The 24,436-nt window shown below is 40.4% G+C and overlaps 2 protein-coding genes and 1 long non-coding RNA gene across 4 annotated transcripts in view; 1 reads left to right on the top strand and 2 right to left on the bottom strand.

The window, feature by feature from the left end:
• The window catches only part of CDC42SE2 (CDC42 small effector 2), an 82,551-nt gene extending 67,147 nt beyond the window's left edge, over window positions 1–15,404 (bottom strand). The window contains exons 1-3 of one of the 2 annotated variants that reach the window (XM_059836723.1): window positions 15,263–15,404; window positions 14,317–14,382; window positions 295–377 (exon numbers count right to left, since the gene is read on the bottom strand). The gene's annotated coding sequence lies outside the window, so the exon portion shown is untranslated. Of the gene's footprint in view, window positions 1–294; window positions 378–14,316; window positions 14,383–14,898; window positions 14,981–15,262 lie in introns of those variants that run through there. The other variant, XM_059836724.1, reaches the window with a different exon arrangement.
• The window catches only part of LOC132322500 (nascent polypeptide-associated complex subunit alpha, muscle-specific form-like), a 41,365-nt gene extending 18,993 nt beyond the window's left edge, over window positions 1–22,372 (top strand). The window contains exons 2-7 of the mRNA XM_059836992.1: window positions 14,519–14,760; window positions 14,933–15,981; window positions 19,743–19,819; window positions 20,382–20,433; window positions 21,542–21,632; window positions 22,065–22,372. Of these exons, the coding sequence (XP_059692975.1) occupies window positions 14,519–14,760; window positions 14,933–15,804 (1,114 nt within the window). The 3' untranslated portion in view covers window positions 15,805–15,981; window positions 19,743–19,819; window positions 20,382–20,433; window positions 21,542–21,632; window positions 22,065–22,372. The remainder of the gene's footprint in view (window positions 1–14,518; window positions 14,761–14,932; window positions 15,982–19,742; window positions 19,820–20,381; window positions 20,434–21,541; window positions 21,633–22,064) is intronic.
• A 1,596-nt stretch (window positions 22,373–23,968) lies between these two features.
• LOC132322352 (uncharacterized) lies at window positions 23,969–24,436 on the bottom strand. Its single transcript, XR_009485104.1, has 2 exons — window positions 24,334–24,436; window positions 23,969–24,231 (listed from the first exon to the last, which is right to left on the bottom strand). It is a non-coding gene; the product is annotated as an uncharacterized LOC132322352 (long non-coding RNA).

The following is a 24,436-nucleotide window of genomic DNA, read 5'->3' as shown; positions in this document are numbered from 1 at the left end:
TTAAATTTATTGAGCATTACAAAGTACCTGGACCTCCTATCATATTAGATAGGAGCATTAATATATTTTTATTATGAACACAAAGAAAACTCGAATATCCTAAGCCTGTTGGACTTCTTATCAGGGCCTGCTTAGAGCTCACAAGAGGTACCATGAAACCACATTCAATCTTAATAAGGTTAAAACCTATATCATGCTTTTGATGGTTTTGGTACTACAATAAGTATTTATAGATTTGTCATACATAATTGCATCAACATTTAAAGTGAATAGCAAACTGAAAGTATTGCCTACCTGAATTTCCCAACTTCTGTTACTTTCTTTAAGCAGCAAGTTATTCAGTGAAGATATCCCCAATTTTAGAGAGCGATGAAAAACTGAAAAAAAAAACCAGAATTAAGTTACTATCTGTTACAGCACCTAATCTAAACTATTCACAGTGAAGAGCAATGTAACTTCAGGGTTCCAGGCAAAAAACAGCTACCAAGAGGGAGAGTCAGGAGTTCCTCCAAGGCTTCTCCTTTGCAAAGCACAGCAGGTGTCAGAATGACTGAGGTACTTCCACTTGTGAATGATTTCAAGGATTAAGACAACCTAGTTTACAGCACTGCTGAAAGGAACTTTCACTGACTTGTGCACTCTCAGGTCCTCTTAATCCTTATATCCCAGCATGTTTACACACTGTTTAAAATAAAGAAATAATATATATATATATATATACACACACACACACATATATATACATACACACACACACACACACACACATGTTTGACATAGCTAAATGAAGTAAATAAGGAGCATGGGTACAAAAGCAGTACCTACTTAGTTTTGACTGCTTCCTTTGCTAGGGTCAGACATTTATATTATCATGGGTGTGTGGAAATTGTATGTATATTCCAACATTATTTCTGCAAGATTATAGCTAGGTAACCTTTCTTAGTGATCAGATTGCAAATTACTGGCAATACCAGGTCGTTCAGGGAATAACTGTTTTGTACTAGTTCCCAATAAAAATATGCAACATGGCAGTTAAATGCCATGAAGTGCGAGAGGTTTAGCAAACAAGTTTGCTACTGAATCACATCCATGACTCCTGCTACAGAGTTCAGCAGTTCTCAGTTAAAGGAAGGATGGATTACAAGTACTGCAGGCAATAACAAAAAGGAAAAACATTCTTAAGAGCTGGCTCTGAGTGAAAAGAAGAATCACAGCTACTTGAAGTAGCAGGAAAATATTTAGTGCTGTTAAACCTCTATTCAAAAAACTCAACCCAAGAAAACCAGAACACCCTGGTATTCACAGAACATCCACCTGCAATGATGGCCATGAAAGCACTGATATATCAGAAATGGGTTTCAAAACAGACAGAAGACATGAGGAAAGCTGTAAACACCAATCTAGTTCACACTTCAAATGTGATAAAATATAAATGCATATAAAAATAAGGTAAATGTGGTAGTAAATGAAATTTTGTACATTTCCTGTATTAGGGCAATGTTTTGCAGATTTTACTAAAATAAGCAAAAAAAAAAAAAACCAAAACAGAGCAAAACAACCCCCAGACAAAAAGTTCCAACTCCCTTCTACACTTGAGATCCCCAGTGTTTTAACCTTCACATTATATGGCGAGGCATTTGCTTGCTGACTACTACTGGGGGCTTTTTATCATATTTGAGCCCTTCCTTGCCCACACACAAGGGAACCAAGTCTTCTCTTTCTTCTCAGACTGACATAAAACAGATTTAAAAAGTAAAATTAGGGGTGTTTTATCTTTACCCATGTAGTTTTCAGAAAAGATCGTCAGAGAAATTATGAACTAGAAACAAAGAGCTAAGGCAGACGAGAGCAGGTGTAACAGACTACAAATGCAGGAAAATGGTTAATGAAAAGAAAAATGTTGTGAAGGAAAAGGGCTAAACTTGTCTGCATGGCATTGCATGGCAAGAGCTGTGGAAGTCCAATATGAAGCAAATAAAATCCTTAAAAGCAGAAAGGCGATCATGTATTTTTAGAGTAGATGTCAACTTTATGACAGAAGTGTCATTGAAATTTAGCTACCTTCTAGTTTAAGACTCTGTGGACAATATCTGATACATAGAAAGGAGAAACAACTCATTTAGCTGCAGTTAAACACAGACCTCCTCACCCAAAGGTAATACAACTGAAAGCAAAGTGGAGAAAGATTCATATTGGTAAATTTCACTGAGAGAAAATGGCATTATGAGAAATTAGCAAAGAGAACACATTAATAGCACACACAACATCCTAAGCATGTAGAGACCAATTCTGTATAAACAATTTAAATATGTAATAACATTTATATAAATGAAGTAACAGTAGATATAAGAATATCCATATTTACATCTATATTTACAATCTCTAAGTCAGATGTCTTTCTCCACCCCTCCCCTAAAGAAAAAAAGACTTCCAGACTTTCCTAAACTTCAGCATTAGAAATCTGGGGCCATGCTGTAAGAGCAGCAGGACAGAACAATGAAAGCCATCCTCAAACAAAACATCTTAAAAAGTCAGTCAGAAATGAGATGATCTGGACCAGTGGCTGTAAGCCATCATGTCACAGCTATTTAGAATACCAAAGGTATGAATCCTGGAGACTAAACGTACATCCTAATGGACAATTTAATTAACAAAATCATTGCTATATATGGCAGACTTTTGGCTTGAAAGGCTATTAAATGACAGCAGAGTGGAAAAAGTAGTTGTTTGCAGGTACTGCCAAGACACGCTACTTATCCAACTGGGCCAACTTTCTATTAACTCTGGACAGCTTATTGCAGACTTGCCCACAACATATTCATTAAAAAATCCAGTTATAACAAGCATTTGTCTAAGTGGTATCATTTGTGTGAGAATTTGAAGCTGTATGCTTCTCTGAAGCCTTGTTTTCAAGCCTGTATTTCTAAATAATGATCACATTACTGATTTAACCAGTTACAAAAAATCACTAATGTTGCATTAGTGATTAACAGGTCACATTAACAGGTGATTCCGTTGTCATATTCACATTCATCTTGATACTATCTGCTCAGATGACGTCTTATTTTACTTAGACCATCCCAGCTTACAAGTCACATTTGCCTTTTATGAGGAGTTCACTATAAAACCTGTGTATGAAAACGAAGATGACAAAACCCAAATCAATAGGGTTGAAAAAATGGGATATGGGTGGCCTTAGAAAAGTGAAATGTATCTATTAGTACAGTGCTTCTACTGAGAGACATTATATTAGAGAACCTCAATGCCAAAGAAGTATATTTCTTAGTGGAAGTGGAAGTATATCTCTTAGTGGAAGAGCTGTAAAAGCATCATAAGCATCAAAAGAATTGAGACAATTAATACTGCTATTCCTAAGTATCAAATTCAGAGAGTAAAATCATTACTGTAGCTCCATGACATTTTCTAAGTCATTTTCTAATTATACAAAACAGGTTGAAATTTGATACAGAACTTGAAAACACAACACATGTACACTGTAAACTTTACAGATGTATTCATACCATAAAGAAAAAAATTTCTAAGCTAAAGAGCCCATGAATTTACAATACATGAACAGTTAGTCTGCAAGCATTCAGTCCTGTCCACTGGAAGAAAAAAAACAGTGAACTTCAGCAGTTTCACTGTTTTATCCATTAGAAAATAAAAACCTAAAGTTTGCACTGGGTTTCACTGTCTTAATTTGGAACTTTTTCATCATTCTGAAAGTTACTAAAAACAAAAATGGAAAAAATACCAATGATTTATCTTGCACCTAAGTCATTTTTATCTCTGTAGACATACACCATATATACACACAGGTTTAAAATCTTCATTCTATTCTAGTCAAAGGCAAAGTCACACACGTAAAGGAAATTACAGACAGCCCATAGAGCATATTTTATTATTTCACTATGAAGCCTGTAATTGGTACAGTAATTAATTAAACAGAATCATAATGAATGGAGTGAGTGAAACATCAGTGAGTTTAGACCTGTGCATATCTGGTACCAAAAGAGACATGCGGTATATAACATTAAAGATAAGTTGAAAAAAATTGCAAAGGTTCATTTTAGTTTCTCCCATTCCTATCAGAGAAATATAAAATTCAAAATCAGAGATCTTCAGAGGACAAACTAGAGATGGAGTTTACACTTAAGGTATGCCTTTAGGACAAAGATACTTCTATTCACCAACTTAGCCCTACAAGAGGACTTGGGACAGCAGACTACTTAAACTTACCTCAGAATTCATTTTCCTCACCTCAAACATTGTTCTCAAGAGATCCTTAGAAGACAGCACCATCAAGACATCTCAGTACTTTATAATGTTTGTATTTATCTTGGCTGGCCTCCAGAAAACCCCCCAAGTCGGAAAAAAAAGGCAAATAATTCTCTCAGAAACTAGTAGGGGTCAGACACCCAGAAGACTGGTGTCCAGATCATGTTTATCTCTACTGGCATCAAGCTTTCCTATTTCTCCTCTTTCTAATGAAATTCCTTGGCTCAGAGACATACATGCTTGCTACAGAGGATGAACACATAACATTGTATGAACACGCTAGGGAGAAGACTGAAAGATACTCTGGGATCAGAAGCAGAAAGTGCAGAAATTCAACTAGGTGAAAGGGTGAAACCTTGTATTTCACTTTAATTAGACACACTGAATTTTGAGTATGGAGAAACTCAGTATGTATTAAAAGCTTGAGAGGCTAAATCTTTCTAAAGTGAAAGAAGTATCTGTGTACTAATATTTCTATCTCAAGATTATTTTACTGCCATAAAGGTTTTTATTTTTTTCTAAACAGTGGGAGGAAGGTGCATTTAGTAGCATGCTTTTCAGAGCAGGTACTGTTTTCACACCTGCCAATACAAACTTTGAAAACCTGACATGAGTAACTTCACTGATTCATCGAAAAAAGGATGAAATTTACTTGAATTTTTTATTTGAAATCTAATATGAAAAATCTGTCTGCTTTGAATCACCCAGGTGACAATCAATCCATGTGGGAGTACAGATCCTGTACATAACAGAAGTAAACAGGTCACGGGAATGATGGAATGAAAAAAAATCCTACCTAAAATTACAACAGTTCACTGTCTGAAGTCCTACTGACCCACAAGTTTTGTCTTTTAAAGATATTTGAAGAGAGACAGTCTAGTAGATGGGAAGTATCTTTCTCCTCAAAATGCAAAAAAGGACCAAGCAAGTCACTAGATACACAAATGACTACACTGCGTACACAGTGATGCTCAGCCCCCACAAAAACAGCCTTGAAAAAGCTGCTTGTTTTCACAAGGCAAAGACTGTCAAAGCCATCACTTCCCACACTTGCACTCTCAAAAGGAGGCATGGCATTTTGAAGGGAAAATATCACAGTAATAAGAGTTATTACTATGACAGATTGTGTACAACAAGTGAATAGCATTGTAAAAACAAAATGCACCAAGAAATGTGCACGCACACAGAGATGGCTGAGATCTCCAGATGACCTCCCAAGTTAAGAACAGCCTGAATGTTCACGTCACACCAGGCTAATAACTCTGCCCTACTGGTGCCAAAGGCAGCTCTGGTGAACCTCCTCACTCATCTGAACTCTGATGCAGCAAGAGCTCCTCAACTCTCCATCCTTCTTGGTTGTTTTGCTACAAGGTTTACCTATGCAATGAAAGAGTTAAGAAGCCCACTCTGTCAGGCCATCTAACAAAAGTCATAATGACTTGGTCTGCATTTTTAACCCATACCAATGCCTTTAATTCTCAATAGCAGGGGGTCAGTACTTTAAACTAGTAAGTTATTGCAAGTAATTAAAATTTCATAGATTCATATCATGTGCTGAACTGAAAGGGAACCACAAAGATCATCATCCCACTCCTGGCCCTGCACAGGACAGACTCAAGAGTCATATCATGTGCCCAAGAGCACTGTCCAAACACTTCTGGACTCTGTCAGGCTTGGTGCTGTGACCACTTCTTAAGGGAGCCTTCTCCAGGAACCTGGACACACTCTGGGTAAAAAACCTTTTCCTAATATCCAACTTAAACCTCTCCTAGCACAGCAGCTTCATACCATTCCCTTAGATCCTGCCACTGGTCATCACAGAGATCAATGCTGCTCCTCTACCCCTCTCAAGGAAGTTGTGGACTGCAATGTGGTCTCTGTCCCTCCTCAGTCTCCTCCAGGCCCAGCATATTCAGTGACATCAGCACTTTTTGTATGGCTTCCCCTCTAGATCCTTCACAGTCTTCATTGTTCTCCTACTTTGAGGCTTGAGACAACCAGTATAGAAAGGGGGGAAATAAATCATTCTTCATCCAAGTCTCCAATTTTTCCAAGTTTATTTAGACTACAGTAACAAAGAGACAAAAAAAGTCAGCTTTAACTTTTCTCTTGTCCACTTTTCCAACAAATTCATAGGCATTTTTAAGTTTATCTGTAATCAGCACTAAGAGCAATTAAGAATCAGTTTTAGAACAGAACACAGTTCTTCATCAAAAAAAAAACTAGCACTGATGATACTTCAGAACTAATTCTGTATCTGAGAAAACAATTACAAGTACAAAAGAATCCAAATATGCTTACCCAAAATCAAGCAACTTAACATTCACAGTGTCTGCTTTGGCAGACATCACCAGGACATGCACTATCAGTAGCAAGTGTTCTCGGCAGATATCTCTAGCTGTAACACAATGACTTTTAAGTCTATGCACAAGTTCTCAGAGAGGGAACAAAAAAATTGTGGAGCTTCTTTGCTACTTTACAAGATCATCATATGCCATTTTCTGAACAGAAAGAAGATTCCACAATTACGCATATTTTATTATTCCAGCAGATTTGTTTCACAAACACACATACACACAGACACAGAAAAAAAAAATAAAAATCAGACAATAGGAGCTTTTAATTCCATCATATTACTTTGTTTTTAACTGAGCAAAGAACATGCAGTCAAAGAACACGCGTGTCAAAGAACAAGTGGTGCTAGTGCCACTGAGCATATGTAATATTAACAGATTCTGCTAATGCAGATTCCAACTTTAGCCTTCCTCCCACATGCACACACGCACATTACCATGGTGATCTGCAAAATTTGCTGTCTGAGACTTCAGAACAGTACAGCATTTGACCTCAGCATCTTTGAATAGATGCAAACACAAATTAAGTTACATTTTAAAAGACATTAAGTCACAAGTAGTTTGATAAAATAGTCTGTACAGAAGAACACTGACAAAAATATCTGAATATGATCTCAACCAGTAGAAACAAAGCAACAAAGCTTTCAGATCACACTTTCTGTCCTTGAATGAAAAAGAACAAATTTTAAGAATTTAAAAAAAGAGGTAGCATATAAACCGTATAAAAAGCATAATCTAGAATCACCCATTACCTCTGTGAATATTTGAGTACCTATCTGATCTGTGGAAGCGTCACTTTCAGAACAACATATCTTCTTTAATGGAATTCTTAATTTGCATACTATTTCACTGAAATGCACACTTGTTTGGACTATCACAGGTCTGTGCCTGCTGTGAGTTTCTCCCAAGCAGGATCACTCTGAATTCAATCTCCTTTTATCTATTACAATTTTCAACTGATCTAAATAATAATAAAATAATCTTAAGAAATAAGGATCATCTTACAGTGAATACATATATATCCTGACAACACAGAGGACAAAGGACTGGGAGCAAAGGCAACAAGTGTGCCCCAACCAAATAATAAATACATTAAAAACCAAATCCACCACAAGCTCAGGTATCTGTATTTTTCTGTATATAAATTGACAGTGCTCACACTTTGGTTTGTAAGCACCTCTGGATACAACTATCTGCAATTCCACTGAAGAAATACAAGAAATGTAGCTCCACCATAACTGCTAACTGCTGGTTGATGGCCAGTATCACTCTTGCAAATGCATTCCTGCAGAGATGCAGCTAACTTGCTCAGCAGACTTTAAATTGCAAGGAATTTAGGATCTCAGTGGAAGCTCCACCACTAATTCAATCATAGCCAGGGCTTGACCTGCAATGCTTACAGCTGAAAGAAGTCACAGCTCCTGATGACTTCCTGGGAAAAGCCTGTGCTAAGGGGAAGAACCACTTAGCAATCATTCATGGAAAGTAAAGGCACCTGTGCAGGGATTTAGAGGTTCTTCTACCGAAAAAGCTTACAGGAAGCTTGGATATAGCAGACCCTAGAGGATGGCCCACATGTGAAACTGTCTATACTGATATACTGCCCCTTCAAATTCACCTCAGTGAATTTGCAGTCTCAAGCTGTACTAAGATTTTTGAAGAGTACTACAAGGCTTTGCCATTTACAAGACGGCTTAGAAGAAAACCAGGTACAATTATAAGAAACAGCAGAGCCGAACACACCTAGATTTATCCTTTACAAAAATCCCTATTTCAACACTGAAATAAAGACTTGATTACATAGCAAACCCTGCCTCTACCAGTGACATGCTCCTACTGTGAGCACATCACCTAAACATTTGTGCAAGATGAATTTTTGATAGGACAAAACCAACCATCCAAAAAGAAATAAAATAACAGAACACATCAAAGCTTAGTTTTCTATTACCTCTGCAAATTATTCCTCCATATGCTTGAGGACAAAACCAAACAAATCAGATGAGCAAGGAGTGCAAGAATACCAAAATAGCGTTTTGGTGTAATTTGGTGAAGACTACTCCCTGATCCCTTTTTCCTCCCCTTAAAAATTAGATGTTAGTTAAAATACGCATTTTAAGCCTTTCTTCCAGTTCACTATACACAGACTTTTTGAACATGTCTACACCAAATAAAATGGGTGAACTCATATTTCTGAAATACTTATACTTAATTTTGGCTGGAGAAAACAGCTTCTATTGTATCTCAAAATATGTTTATACAGTTCAAGTGAACAGGACTACTTGACTTGAAACCACATTCTCACGTCAATTTTAGGTTTTTTTACTGTATCAAGGCAGAACAAACCTTATAAAACTCAGCTTACTAGAAAACAACTTCAGTGCAAATATACCCAGGCAAGATACCATTCACTTGAAGGGTTAAGAGAAGAAATAGGTAGTTGAGCTCAAGTGAAAAATTGTTCTCAGGAAGCTTTAAAGGAGTAGGTGGAATTCCTCTAGCAACTGGCATTTGATGCTAATAGCTGCATCACATGGGGCCAATTAAAAGAGGTGTTATCAGACAGCACAAGACTTACTGAATATGAACTGCAAGATAAAAGCAACCAATAAATGTAACAAGACACTTTCTGCATATAATATTTCAGTACTAAGCAGCATGACTGTTTTGACAAGGAAGCCAGCTGCAAATTAGAAAAGTCCTATTTTTGCAAGAGATTTAAACAGTCGGTCTCCAAATTTAGTGAGTGAGTACAAAAAAGATGATTAAAGGCCCCATTCCAAAAATGAAGCATGGGAAAAGTACATAAAGCCCATACAACGATAAGCAAGAACTTAAAGACAGAAAAGGTACTAATTTTAAGACAGAATTCACAAATCTCAGTCTGAAGGCACACATTTATTTCTTCTATGAGGACAACTGAGATTTTAACCGGGGAGGCTTGGGTGACAACACGCTTTCTATTCTGTGAAAAGAAAGTTTTTGTAAGGAAACATTTTCGAACTCTTTGTAATAACTGATAAAGTTCAAGGCACATACAGTTCGAAAAAAACAGGTTGAGTTGTACAGAGATTTGTAAAAAAGTACAAGATACCAAAATACCCAGCGAACCATGATGCAGTCCGTAATCAGTTATTTGGGTCATGTACAGTTTTGCCCTTGTACTGCTCATATACTGATAAAACAAACAGCTCTCTCTCTTTTAGCCTAAATGGATACAGATACTTACAATATTTTATCCCTGCTTGCCTGAAGTGCAACTAAAAGCACTCTAACTGTTTAGCTGTGAAAAGTTATTAGATCAGAGAGGTCATCTCCACCTGCAATACCCTCCCAGCATTACAAGCCCCTTACTTTTGAGATCAAAGTTTCTCTTTTTCTATAAAGATGAACTGCAATTTCTCCTCCAGCACCTCTTCCCCAACACAGAGGCACTGGTTTATGCTATGCTAAAAAACCCCATCACAGGCCAGCACACTTCTGTTACAATTTATGTATGGTGGGGAAAGGATTCAAACTCTGTCCAGAGAACAACTGAGGTAACTGTTTTCTAATAACTATGGTATCAGATCAAGGGCTCAGGGAACTGCAATTCAACAGAGCTTTGACAGGACTAGATGTCAGCCTATAACATGATCCCTACCTTCAACATCAGCAAAATAAGTAAACCATTGAACACAACAGAGACCCATTTCAGTTGGTTGTTGTATATAGTTTAGCCATAACACAGAAGCAAGCTGTATAGCAGCTCCTACCCTTCAGGCAGTGCAATTATAAGCAGCTTGCTTTCTCCCATGCACCACTCATGCACTAATGCATGTGCAGACAGAAGGTATCACAGAATCACAGAATATGCTGAGTTGGAAGGGACCCCCAAGGATAATCAATTCCAACTCCTAGCCCTGCACAAGACATCCCCAAGAGTGATACCAGCAGCTCTCCCTCTAACATCTCACAACAAATACCGCAAATTTGACTGGACAGAAAACTAAATAAATTAGAAGAGGAAATTAATACAGTTCAGTTATGTTTCAGGAAGAAGCCTGCAAAACCTGCCAACAATTTCATTTACACCCTCATCCTAAGCCATTCTGTTAATGTGAAACTGACAAAGAATATGTAAGACTGCTTTGAAGGAGGTCTGCACTCCCTTAACTTTGTCTTCAATACGGACAAGGCAGCTCTTCTTCCCCTTGCTGCTGAGGTGAAGCAGTCAACAGAAACTACTATTCTTCTTATGACTTGGTCTGGTAATTTCATCTCGCACATCCACTTCTAAGCACACACACAACATTCCATTTGAGAAAGACCAAAAGAGTCCTCAGGCAGAGTTACCCATCTATGTAACAGGCATTGAGCCAAGACCCTCTCATAGGATGCTCATCAGCCTAATTTTCCTACATTCACTTTGCTACTAATAGACAGCTTTCTCACTGCTAAACTTCCTGTTCAATCTCTGTGAAGCCCCTACTTAAACATTCACTGCAGCTGTTTGATTGCTCTTTTACCCACCTTCAATTGCTTCAGGTTGCCGTTGCCTTGAATTCGTCATCATTTCTCATCATTGCTAGTCATACAATAAAATGAGACACTCATCATGCAAGACAGACTTGCTTCATCATGAAAATAGCATGAAACCTTTAAGTGACTATGAACGCTCAAAAGCCTCTCTTCAGATCAAGTGATTTGCTTTAAAGAAAAATTAATCCAATCCACCCATCTCAAGATCAGCAGCCTTCAGAGCAGCATTCCTCCTCCCCCTCTCTCCTTCATTTTCCTCCTAGGCTTGGCTACAGAAAAGAACACCATGTGCCTGCTTTTCTAGCACATCCACATCTAGTCTATCCAAAAACTAAAATAATTTATTTGTGCAGTGATATACGCTTTGCTTCAGTCCTTTTTAACACCGAAGTAATACAGCAGCTATAATACTAAAAAAAACTCCTTCATGTCAACTCTGCTAAGTATACTTTGAGCATTGGTAAAATTGAATTGGGAGACAGGCATTCATGTTTCAGCAGTCAATTGTCTACAGTCCTTCAGAATACATTAGAAAGCGATTCTCCCACTTCTAAAGTATGAAAACAGTGACAAACACTTTCACAACACCTTAAGTTCCTCCAAAACTCTTTTAGTTGCTACATCAGAAGGCCAGTATTAAAACTAGGAGACACAAGATGGCCAATACTAAACAGTTTGGTAGCAACTAATACATTTTAATGAATATGGCACGAGGAACAAGGGCCACGCTAGCCTTCATCCACTTTCTCTATCTACAGGCACACAGAGGCGTAGAACGAGAAACACACACCCAGGGGTAAGGCGGTGACCAAAGATAAGTGTTTACATATGTTTACGTAAGGCAACAGTCTGTAATGCTTGCTAGAATCATAGCTAGGAAATACACACATTGCACAAATGAATTATACGATAAACTGCTATTCATACCTGGACTCAGCTCTTGATTGCACTGTCAAGTGCAATCAAGAGCTGCAACTGAGTTGCTGAAAACTGATCTGAATAGGCAAAGTAGATCACTCAAAAGTTAAAATTAGTCTCATTCGAATTCTATCCAAGCACTCACTAACACTGACCAGAACTCCATGGGTTTCTAAAGCGAAACATGACGGACTGGCACAAGATTTTCTTCAGCACTATGGTATGCTAAGTTTACATTTAATTTGTCAAGCTAAGTTCACTGAAAATTAAGTAACAACAATAAAAAGAATTCAACAGGGGCAGTATCTCAAGGGAGTACTTCAACACCAGGGTTGTTTTTTTCCATTATTGAGTCATTTAATAAATCACATTACAAAGAGCAAGTATCTCAGCGCTATTCCTAATAGTTTGAAAAAATAATCCAGAACTTCAGGAAACTGTCACCTCTAAGATATATCACAGAATGAAGTATGTTCTCCTTGTCAGTGGTGTAAAGGAAAAAGTATTTCTCTAACCGTGCACTGCAATACTAGTGAGAAGAAACTCAAGAGGCAGAAAAAGATTCCCCTTCACCCCCACCTCAGGGTCAAAAGGTCTGGCGCAAGTATCTTCAGGGTCTGTGCAAGCTTGCTCAAGTTAATGGGCGTTACATGCACTCCTCTGCAGTGGACAACCAATAACAGCAACAACTGTTGAGTAGCACTATTTCACCACCAACATTCATTACACCTAGAAAGGCAACTTCTTGTTGGGCAAAGAGATGAAATGAGACATTTAATCCTTCTTGTCTACTGTAACAACTCTATGGCACATGATCTGATTTTATGAAACCATTTTCGGATTAATGGTTTTTCACTGCAATGAAACCTCTGATATACAGGTTAAAAAACGCACAGTAAAATATACAGAAAGTTGGAACATATACTCAATTTCTTGCCGCCTTTTCCTGTTTCTAAATCAACTCAACTTATTTTTTTTTTACTTGATGGGATATTTGAAACATTTCTGTCTTTTCCCTACTGTGATCAGCCACCATGTCCTCAAGACTTTCCACAGACCACCACACTGCACGCCAAGCCACCACAGAACCTCCAAAACACTCACAGCATCAGAATTACCAGCAGGCTTCAAAAGAAATTAATTTTTTGTGGTTATACGGCAGCACAAGTAAATTGACTTTTTTTTTTTTTTTTTTTTTGCAAAACAGAACAAGAGATAATTTAAATGTAATATTTCTGTACAAGCCACACATAACAACGATTATATGTGTTCTTTGTTCCTCTGGTGCACAAATGCCATATAACATTACGTGGACTGTGTGATGTAATTTGCAAGCTATACAACTCTGGCCTAGATACAGAAAAAATTCACCAGGAAGTGTCTTGAAAACGGAATAACTCATACTTGTCAGCAAAATCACTTTCGATGCCCAGACAGTTATATCCAGGTTCCAGCTTCTCACTCAAGCTAATGGGAGAACCCAAATTTAAAAGAGCAGTGATCAAGCTATTGACATACACTGAATTTTATGTATATACTAAATTTGTACAGTGAATTATCTCATTGCTTATTTGATCTGCTACTTACTTCATTAGTGGTTGTAGTCATTTGCTTGATCACTTCCTGCAATTTCATCTACAACAGTCCTTTTCACCCTTCAAAAAACTCCATTACAGTATTACAGTGGAAATTTAATATCTGATTACATCTTTCAGAAATGCATCTATATTTTAACACTATAAAAAAAAATCTCAGAAATATATCTATATTTTAACACTGTAAAAAAAAAACCCTCAGAAATATATCTATACCTTCAATGAGATGCTATTAATTATATCACCTAAGTAAAACACTTGACTAAACATGCCTTATGAGTGAGGAAAAAGCAGCATCTCATCTCTGTTATTTCAGACAAATGTCGGGAAACACACTACTATTACACTTATTGATATTTCCTATACACTGATTTAAGTCTAAAAGGTGACTGTCAGCCGTGGAGTTAAAGTAAGATCCATCACAATAAGTATACCTAAAGCAAGAACTTCAGGCATCACTTTTTCCCAGATATCCTTTACTTTTTTATTTTTAAGCAGTTATTGCAGTCTAGGAGAGACATATGTATGCAACAGGCATGAGAAAAGTCTGCCTAGGGTTTCACCTAAATTACTTCTCAAGTTTTTATCTCGCAGACATGAAATAATCACTCCATTCATCAATCCAAGTTCAGAAACAAAACTGGAAAACTTACAGTTTAATGCATATCCAGCTTCAGAGTTAAATGTCACAGGGCCTCACGTTCTCGTGGAACGTTCTCCTACGGAAGAGTTACAGTTCTGGTAAGCGAACAGGGTCACACACACGGAACATCTGCCTGAAAACCACACGCTCACCCCAGCAGACAAGCGCCACATTTCAAGTAACAGCTGTTAAACGCTAATTTACCTCTCTAGATGCGCACGAAAATCATTGCTGCCGCACCCCAGCTCCCTCCCTTCCCTGCCGGGAGGGCCCTGCACTCCTCCCGCGGGGCTCCGCACGCCGCTCGGGGCGCGGATGGGAGGGACGGAGACGTCGCGGCATCCCCGCCGCGGCACCACGCCCTGTGCCGGGCACAGCCCGACCCCAGGCCCCGATGCCCGCCGCGGCACCTGCCCTCCCGCCGCACGGTCGGGAGACGGGGCGGGGGCGCACGGCACTAAAAAAGAACCAAAAAAACCCTCCCAGCCCACCCGCCAAAAGTCTCACAACAAACCTAAAAATCCAAAAAACAAAACACACAAAACCCAGGAAACCCAAACCCTTTTTTTTTTTTTTTTTTTTAATCGCCCACCACAAAATTTGTGGCTCGCTCCTCTTTGTCCGAGCGTCAAGCGGGATTACGGTCGAGCATCACCCGCCGCGCCCGCGGCACTGCCCGCTCCCGAGGCGGCGCGGCCGGAGCCTCCCCCGCATCGCCCCGCCCAGCACCGGCCCCGCCGCCCCCGGGCACCTCGCTCGGCCCTTGCTCGCCTCTGCCCGGCCGTGGGGCTGGCGGTGCGGGAAACACCGGCGGTACCAGGCGGCGGCGCACCACAACCCCCGCCATCGCTCCCAGCGGGCCCCCGGGAAAGGGAGTGGCCGCAGCCCAGCCCACCGGCAGGTACCGGGCAGGGTGGCGAGCGCGGGGATCCCCGCAGCCCTGCCCCGCCACTCACCGCTGCCCACGGCGGCGCCCGCTCCTTTGTGTGCCCGCCGCGCCCCAGCACCGCCGTCTCCCGCTGCCGGGCGCCCCGCGCCCCCTCCCCGCCGCGCCGGGGGCGGAGGAGGACGCAGCCGAGATCCGCGGAGGAGGCCGCTACCGCCCGCCGGTCACATGCAGCGGGAAGGCGCAGCGCAGGCTCCCGGCGGCTCCCCGGGAGCCCGGCCGGCAGCGTCCGAGGCGAGCTCGGGGGTGAAGATGGCGACCTCGGCGGCGGGGGAGGGAATCCCCAGGCCGGCCCGCTCCGCTCCGCGCTGCCGGCTGGGCTGGGCGCGCCGGGGAGGGGAGGGGTTAAAGAGCGGCTGCCGCTGCCCGTCAGCGCTATCGCTGTGCCGCCCGCTCCTCCTCCGCCGCCTCCGCCAGCGCCGCAGCGCTCCCTGCCCGCCCCGCTGCGCTCCGCTGCCATCGCCCGGGGCTCGCTACCCACCGCAGCGGGACCCCAGCGCTGACCCTTCCCTAGCCAAAATGTGCTGGCATGGCCACGGCCTTAAGGAGTAGCGGAAAGCAGGTCACGAAAGCTGGTGTGCTTGTGGTCGGACAAGGAAATGAGAAGGGGATTTGTCTTCTGAGCCCCAGCTGTTGACTGCGGCACGTCCACTCGGCGTGTCGGTAAAATTTCAGCGTCCTACATCCCCCGTTCCTCCGGCAGTCACTTCAGTTGCTCGCAGAGAGGTGGTGAGTCATCATGGGTGCTCTGCACCTGTAGCTGGTTTATAGCTATGGTGCCACTGCAACTCTCGAAGAGAGCTATCTCTGCTCCGTTCCAACAAATAATACATTGTCTTTTAAAAGTGAAAAATAAGGGGAAAATGCTGAAGGTGGCAAGCATAACTCAAATATGAAGCATGATGAGCCTGCAATATCAGGTATTCCTTACTAGGTGCAGAAGTATGGCTGGAAGCTACACCTGGTGACACCGTGTTGCTGCCAAGCCGTGGTTCTTTACAGAGTTAGGCTGCCATCTCTCCTGTGCATGACTTTTCCTGGTTTTGCACATCATGCCACTCATTCGGTGGCATGAGTTAAAGTGAAAAATGTGCCAGATACTCTTTTTTTTTTTTATTGTCATCATATTTATGTTTTATAATTTCTCCAGGCTGTGTTTTTACAATTTTGGATGTTTTTCTGAGAGGGCTTTGTGCCCACCAATGTGCCCATCTTATGTCTAATTTGCCTTCAGAAGGACATAGTGTGAGAAGTGCTTCCCTCAGGCATGCCCTGACACTCATCTTCCATTCAAGAGTCAGTCACCAAAAACCAGTTTCAGCTCAGTGCCCTGCAGATGGTGTTTTTGCTGTGTGTGTTTAGAAGATGAATACCTGTATTTAGAACCCTAGAACCATCAAGCTGGAAGAAACCTCTAAGATTGGCAAGTCCAACCATCAACCCAGCACTACCATTCTAACCCCTGAGCCACTAACCCACATCACCCAGCACCAAATCCAGATGCCTTTTAAACACCTCCAGAGATGGTGACTCCACCACCTCCCAGGGCAGTGTATTCCAATGCCTGACATGCCCTAACAGTGAAAAAAAATTTCTAATATCTAATTTGATTTTCTGTCTCAGCTGAAGGCCATTTCCCCTGGTCTTCTCACTGCAGGGACAGCAGAAGTGACCAACCCCCACCTCACTACAGCCTCCTTTCAGGGAGTTGTGGAGAGCAATGAGGTTTCCCCTGAGCCTGCTCTTCTCGTGACTAAACAAACCCAGCTCCCTCAGCCATTCCTCATAAGAGATGTTTGCTAGACCTTCCATGAGCCTTGTTGCCCTTCCCTCCAGCAGCTCAATGTCCTTTTTAAAGTGAGTGGCTCAGAACCAGACTCAAGGTGTGGCCTCAGCAATGCCAAGTACAGGAGGATGATCATGTCCCTTGTGCTGCTGGCCACACTGCTCTTGGTTCAGGCCAAGCAAGATGCCACTGGCCTTCTTGGCCACCTGGGCACACAGTGGCTCACACTGAGCTGGCTCTCAACAAGCACCCCCAGGTCCCTTTTTGCCCAGCATCTGTCTCCCCCAGCCTGTAGTGCTGCAGGGATTTGCTGAGACCCAAGTGCAGGACATGGCACTTGGCCTTATTTTATAACACCGAAGAACAGCTGCAATTGTTATTTCCATTCTGCTGAAGATGATCATTACTGTTCATGGATTTTGCTTCATAAGAATCCTGTTACGTAGAGAAACTATTATAATCCCTGCTTTCAAGATGGGAAGTAAATAGATAGTATACCTTGCCCCAGGTCATATATATATATATATATATATATATATATATATATATATATATATATATATATATATAGTATGTGGTAAAACCAGAAACTTAATCCAGAATTTTGGTGCAGATCCAGTTAGTTTAAAATCTCAAGTTCATTTCTTTTCTCAAGCTCTGTTTTTATAGGACTCCACTCATAAGAAACTATTGTGAGAAAGAGCAAAGCAATGTTGAAAAAGACATGCTAAAATACATTTTGTTGAATTTGTGCAGAAAATAATGTGTACTTACATGGAAGTGTTGAGACTAAGCTTATTTACGCGTAAAACATCAGCAGAAATATCTGGCTTCATAAGTATATGAACCAATAAAAGGAACACCATGCAATGTATTGTTTCAATATTGTATGTTTAACGTATGTGATGTAAGAACTTCCAGGTTTTTTGGTTACATTTAATGCAGGAGCAAGTGAATTGCAGAAACAACATCTTTGGCCAAAACTGCTAGCACAGTAATAATATCCCGAAGGACTGCCTACATTAGTAGTACCATTATATTCTATAGAGTTGTGACATTTTCATCAAGCACTGTGATACCACACAGTTTCAGCTGTTCCCCACAGCAATACCTCTCCAGTAACAGAGATATGTCAAGTGCATCCACAGCCGTCTGCGTTAGATGCTTCTGGTACCACTTCAGAGTTTCAGGCCTCTCCACTGTCAAGTGTCTCTGCAGACACTGGTGTGCCCAAAGTGACATTGTGTGGCCAGTAGCATAAACCTGTAAGATGCCAGCCCCTTCAGACCAGGTCTAGCAGCAGAGTCAGAAGATTCATCTGCATTGTGAAAGCATATGCCAAATGCTTGTCAGAGGACAGTTGTGTGCCAGGCTTCTTCTGGCAGTAATAGTACATATTCAGCTGCCATCGTTGCTAACAAAGTACTAATCGTGCTGTGTGTGAGAATGAACTGTGCATAGAGCCAGCCATGCTTGCAAGTGATCTCAGGCCTTCAGAAGATTGAACTGTGCTGGACAAACAGTTCTGACCAACAGTTTTTCTGCTGTTTTATTATGGTTAGTTCCTCAAAAGTGCAGTCATGGTGCCTTTACCACTTTCCAAGTATCTCTCTCATGTCCTTCTGACTAAATACTGACAATTTTCCTGATTTCTTTCTTCAGTGACAGTCTTGCCTGTATTACTGAATACTTTTACTAACTACTTCCCATATCCAAAGATAGATGAGAACTTTATCTTTCAGAATCCTCTTCCTCTCCTGCTGTCCTCAGGGCCTCATGCCAAAGCCTGAAAGAAATGGTCAGGCAGAAATAACTCAACATTTATATGAACCTTTCATGGTAAATGACATTCTTCCCACTCTGTGGTCCAGAATGTTTCCTAGTTAACACAAAAAAAAACCAGATAGAAACATCTATCATTACTGGGATTGATGTTATCTATTAAAAAATAAAAAATTGATTTTAAAAGGGAAATTTTATCTTATAATTCCAAATTTAAAAATGCGTTTTCTGCTTTTTCGAATGAGCAATAAAATGCACACACTAATTATGACTAAACAGTAGTGTGTGGGTATAAAACTCATGAAGACAACAGGATTCCTCCATTTCTGATGTGGGCATGGACATGTCAGTGAATGCACGTATCAGCAATTAAAAGTCGTCAAGATAGATACTCACTGAGTTCCATTAGTTGACCATAGCTGCATTTCTCACCTGTGGCAACTGTCTACCCTCATACCTTCATAAGGAATTTTTTCATGGAAAGGGTTGTTAAGCTTTGGAATGTACTGCTCAGGGCGGTAGTGGAGTCTCCGTCCCAGGAGATGTTCAGGACACCACTGGGAGTGGCACTCAGTGCCATGGTCTAGTTGGCAAGGTGGTCATCAGTCAGAGGCTGAACTCTGTGATGTTGGAGGTCTTTTCCAAACTAAATGATTGCTGATTCTCTGACTCATGATGGCAGCCTAGGCAAACTTGCACTGTTCTGCAGCTGTCAGAGGCAAGGAACCAGAAGTGTGGTCTGTTAATGTAGCTCCAGAGGCAATGTGCTATGCTCTGACTGCTCGGTCAGTTGCAAGGGTCTCTTCGTGGCCAGTGCAGAAGAAGACTGCAATCACAGCTGCCAGTTTTAAGGGGAGCTTAGCCCAGTGAATGGGGGTGGGGCTGGAGCAGAAAGGCTAGCTCCTTCCTTGTCTTCTTTTAGGGTAAAAGAGGAAGCTGCTGAGGATGTTCACTTTCCACAATTTCTTCTAATTGGTTCTTCTCTATGAACAAGCCAGGGTAAGTAAAATCCTGGGCTTTTTTTCCAGAAGAGGCAGAAGTTCCATCTGGAAGTCCCAATAAACTCTATTAATCTGTATGTGTTTTGCATCCAAGTCCCTGTATGTGGCTTGATAACTACCCATGTGGAAGCTGATGCACCATGCGTGCTCCCTTAAGGCTTTATAGCTAGTATATCTATTTTTCTGAATTAGATCCAGACAACTGAAACACAAGCTGAGGTGCTCTTTCACCAAGTAGTGTGAGGCAGATTTACCAGTCACAAAAAAATTGTGGGGAGAATGGAAAAGAATGTGTGTCCTCTTGACTCAGTAACTTCTCACTCATCATGTTAAGACCTGAACTTGGCAAAGTGGCTCAGAGCTTTTCTGCATAATAAAATGAAGATCCTTAAACAAAAGAAACTCACCAAATGGAAATCCAATGGGATTTTCTCAGATAATAGTACTGTTTCTATCAGAAAGGAACTTTGCTAAGTAGCTGCAGTGATATAGTTGCTTCATTGTGAGCCTACAATGATATATCTGCATACTGTCATTCATTCTCCTTTTTTTTCTAACAGAAATGAGACTCCACGAACAATAGCATTTTTTACACTTGCAAGAACCCTGATGGTAATTAGGTTTCTAATATATTTTCTTTAACTTCCTTTGGTTTTTATTCTGGCTTTGGGAATTTATAATTATTTAGCATGCATCTTTGTTTCCTCTCTTACCCTCTGGCTGTCTGGTCTGTTTAGGTTGCATATTTCTGTGATGTTTGTGCTATGTTTGCACATTGCCCAGTATTAAGCAACTCACAACTTGTTTGGCTTCTCTACTTGCTATTGTGATACAAATTATAAATATTTCCACACTTTTAAAAATCATTATTATTTCTGAAGCTCTAGGGATTAACTTTGGTTTCCTGTTTATGAAAATACAGTTTTGCTGGGTTAACCAGAAATTGGGGGCATTCCATTAGGCACCGTAAAGAGCAGGCTTTGCATTTTACAGGCTATGCAGCCTGCTGCTATAAAAACAGGTAGGATAGTCTGGAATGGGAGAAAACACTGTGGAATCCTTTGTGACATCTAATTTTTCTTGCTGTTGCTGTTAATATTCCTAGTGCCTTGCTAATGGCACAGAGAGTTCTACAGACTTATCTCATTAGTGCTGCTTGCTAGGTTCAAGTATTTTCCAAGGAAATTTATTTGTCTGGGAAAATCTCCTCTGACTTTTTAGCATCCATCCAGCGCTTCTTGAAAGCTGACATGGTTTTAGTTCTTCGAGTTAATTTTCCTGCTACATTTTTTTATTTTTTAATTGCCATTTTCACTAAAGTTGAATTTTCACTCATTTTGTATTTTTTTTTTCAATGCAAATGCATCAACCCTGTTCTGAACTGCAAACCAGATGTACTTAAATTCTATTCAGCTACCTGTTCGTGCAATAAACCAACTTAGGGTAACTGAGGATAAAGGACAAGTTGTTAAGTCTTCATCTAATAACAGTATAAACCTCCATTGCTTTTTCTTACTCAAGCTGTTTGAAGCCATTTTGCCCCATCACCAAAATGAAAGGAACATCAAAAGGAAACCATCATTCCCTGTACCTTCAGAATAATTCTATTTCTGACTTCTCAAAAATAAAATAGGATGGTTTATCCAGTGTCAGGGGTATTTTGTGCTTTTTTTATTAATTCTGTCATACCCATTAAATGATTCCTGTATCTTAAACACAGGCCATTACCTCAGTCTGGCCGTGACCTTGCAACTTGAATGACTTAGTGGAAGATATACCACTCTCTTCAGTGAGAACAGTTTTTTCACCTGGTAAAAAATTTCAGGTCTTAATAGAGGGCTGTGTGTGTTTGGGTACTTTTTCTTTATACAAGGGACTTTCATCTTCAGGCCCACCTTATAAAATACAGTCTATCTTTTACTTTGATTTTGTTTTTCTTCCCCTACACTGTTTATTGTAGCTATTTAATTTTAATTATTTAATGTTATGCAGGTGAATAGAATCTTACTCAGCTGATGGAAAGGTAACCTAAATGGTGGGTTAATTCTAAAAGCCTCTTGCAGTAGTATTTGCTGTGCCATCAATCACTCCATTAAAATGCCTTCCTGGTTTATGTAACTTGCAGTAAGTTGCATCAGCTCATACACTGATGGCATTTTTGATCTCTTGACAACCTGCTAGATTAATTTGGAATTGTTTTCAGTCCTAGTTCACTAGAGATTGCCAACATTTATTTTGAACAGGATATTCATATTCATGAGAAGAAAACAACCGCCCTCAGCATCTGAACAGTGACTGTAAGCCTGAAGCCTATGCTTTGAACTTGCAACTGGGATGTCAGACGGTGATGAGTAGAGGTGTTTATTTCATGTCCACAGTACTGGTTAAAAGAGGTGGGGCTCACAACAGAACTAGTTGATGTGCTTGGAAAACCGTGCTTAGTTTTTCCTATAATAAGAATCCCACTATCTGCTAGCAGAGTTGTGAGTCTTTCAGAAAACTCTCAGGTCAAGCCAGAATATATAAGTCACCTCAAAAATTAAATTCAGCTGCTGTTGAAAATGTATGTGTGAGGTTACAGAGGTTTTTTTATCATTTTGCCATCAGCCTACCTGATTCATTCTTGGGGAAGGTGCAGTTCTGCACGTCCAGCTGCACTGCCAGACAGAATTTGCCACAACAGGGCATGAGTGTCTGCACAGGCCTGCACCCAAACACCTGCCTTTTCATTCCTAAACCAAACATGCCCACTGATATAAAATAACATTGACAATGGTGTAGGAGAACATTTTCCTGAAGTTGGAATGGATGTTAGTATCCATTCTGAATGCTAGTCCCAGATTTCCAAAGGGAAGAGGTACCTCAGTCTGTGCCAAAAGTACAAAAGAAGACCAAAGTATGCATATAGGTTGAAATATGACTAAGATGGACTATCAATAAGAGAACAGTATGAAGCTCCATGAATTCTGTAACCCATGTATTCTAGTTTCTTAGACTTTTGATCACGTGGATTTCCTGATGTATGGTAAAATATCAAATGACTAAAGTATTTCTTGCAGAGGAGACATTCAGTAAGTCCATACTACGTAATTTCTGCACAGTATAATAAAGAGAAACAAGATTGTGTTGGTTTCCATCTCCTGGACAGTATTTCTCTTATCTTTTGGGCTACCTCTTTTGCTCAAACTTGTAGAGTCTACAAATCTGGGAATTTACCTTTTTATGATAAATGCACAGAGAGGTACAGCATGTACAATTTGAACTGAGGTAGTAAGAGCCTTACTTATGCAGACACAAAAAAAAAAAAAAAAAAGAAGGAAAAGGACTCTAGCACAAAACTGAGAAAGAGAGCAAATAAAATAAGAGGAAAATAGCTGTAGAGAAATCTCAGTTTTCACATTTATGCATTTGGGAGAATTGGCCTAGAAAATGGGTCTCTCCAATTACCCAACTGATATGTGAAAATCACACCTGCCATAGGCAGCCAGAGTACATTTTTTCCAGCTTTATGCCTGTAGCAATATATAGTGGCAGTAAGATCTGCCATCTAATCACACTGTAATCGAAACATTCTGTTAAACTCTGTTTCCTCTGTGTGTTGAGTGACTGCCTTTTCTCCCCTATGGCACAAAGTTAAGAAGGCATCTTTCAATCAACTCTTTTCTTTCCCATTACTATATAGTTAATTTAGTTCCTTTTGTCAGAAAACCATGCAAAATGTGGGAAGCTTTCCTCAGATGTAAGTGCTGATTTCTCAGCAGCAACATTCTGTCAGAGCACCAAGATATTTAGCCTGAATTAAATACAATCTTACTATTTTGAAAAACAAAAGAAAATACAAACATATTTCTAAACTAAGGGGATTTAATTCCCTTAGTTGTGCTGGAAGAAAACCAGTTCAGCTGTTTGAGTTAATTGGTTGTTGCAAACTAGAAGATAATCAATTATGCCTTCCTGAGAAGTGTCAAAAGAAGCGGGTTTCAGAAGTATGAGCACTCAGTGGAAGCAGTTTGCTGCTGTTCCTTCAGAGCTCTCCCTGGCAGCCGACAGCAGGTGCAGTGCAGTGGACTGGTACTGGTGTAATGAGAGTGAGATGACCAAAGCGTCCTTCCTCCTGCCATGGTATTTGTATCAGGTGTTCATTCAGTGAGACAAGACTTTAAATAAATTTTATTGTGGTAACAAACACTTCAAATAGCACAAAAGTTTTTTTAACTGTCATTTATTGCTCTCTGTTGTATTACAAGTATTCCTGGAACCTCCTTTTTTTGTTGGACATCAACAGTAGCACAGCAGGAGGTTATTGCAGTGCTGAGAAACATCTTCCCTTCCATTCACTCGGGGAAATCTTGGAACATTCAGACTTCACAACTTGTCTCACAGAGGTCTTACCTCCATCTTGTTCTGGAACTGTTTAAAGAAAATATTTGAGGTGAAAGTAATGAAACAACCACACTAACTCATACAATTAAGTGTCTGTGGGGAAAAAAAAAAAAAAGAAGGCCTGCACACCTGATTTTCTCCTTTAAATAGAAGCATTCAGCTCCTGCTAATTAGCAATTTGAGTAGAGCTTGGTGGACTCTGAGTAACTGCAAAGGAAAAACAGGCACAGCA

Source organism: Haemorhous mexicanus, chromosome Z, assembly GCF_027477595.1.
Source record: "Haemorhous mexicanus isolate bHaeMex1 chromosome Z, bHaeMex1.pri, whole genome shotgun sequence".
NCBI lineage: Eukaryota > Metazoa > Chordata > Aves > Passeriformes > Fringillidae > Haemorhous > Haemorhous mexicanus.
This window is presented reverse-complemented; position numbering and strand designations above follow the sequence as displayed.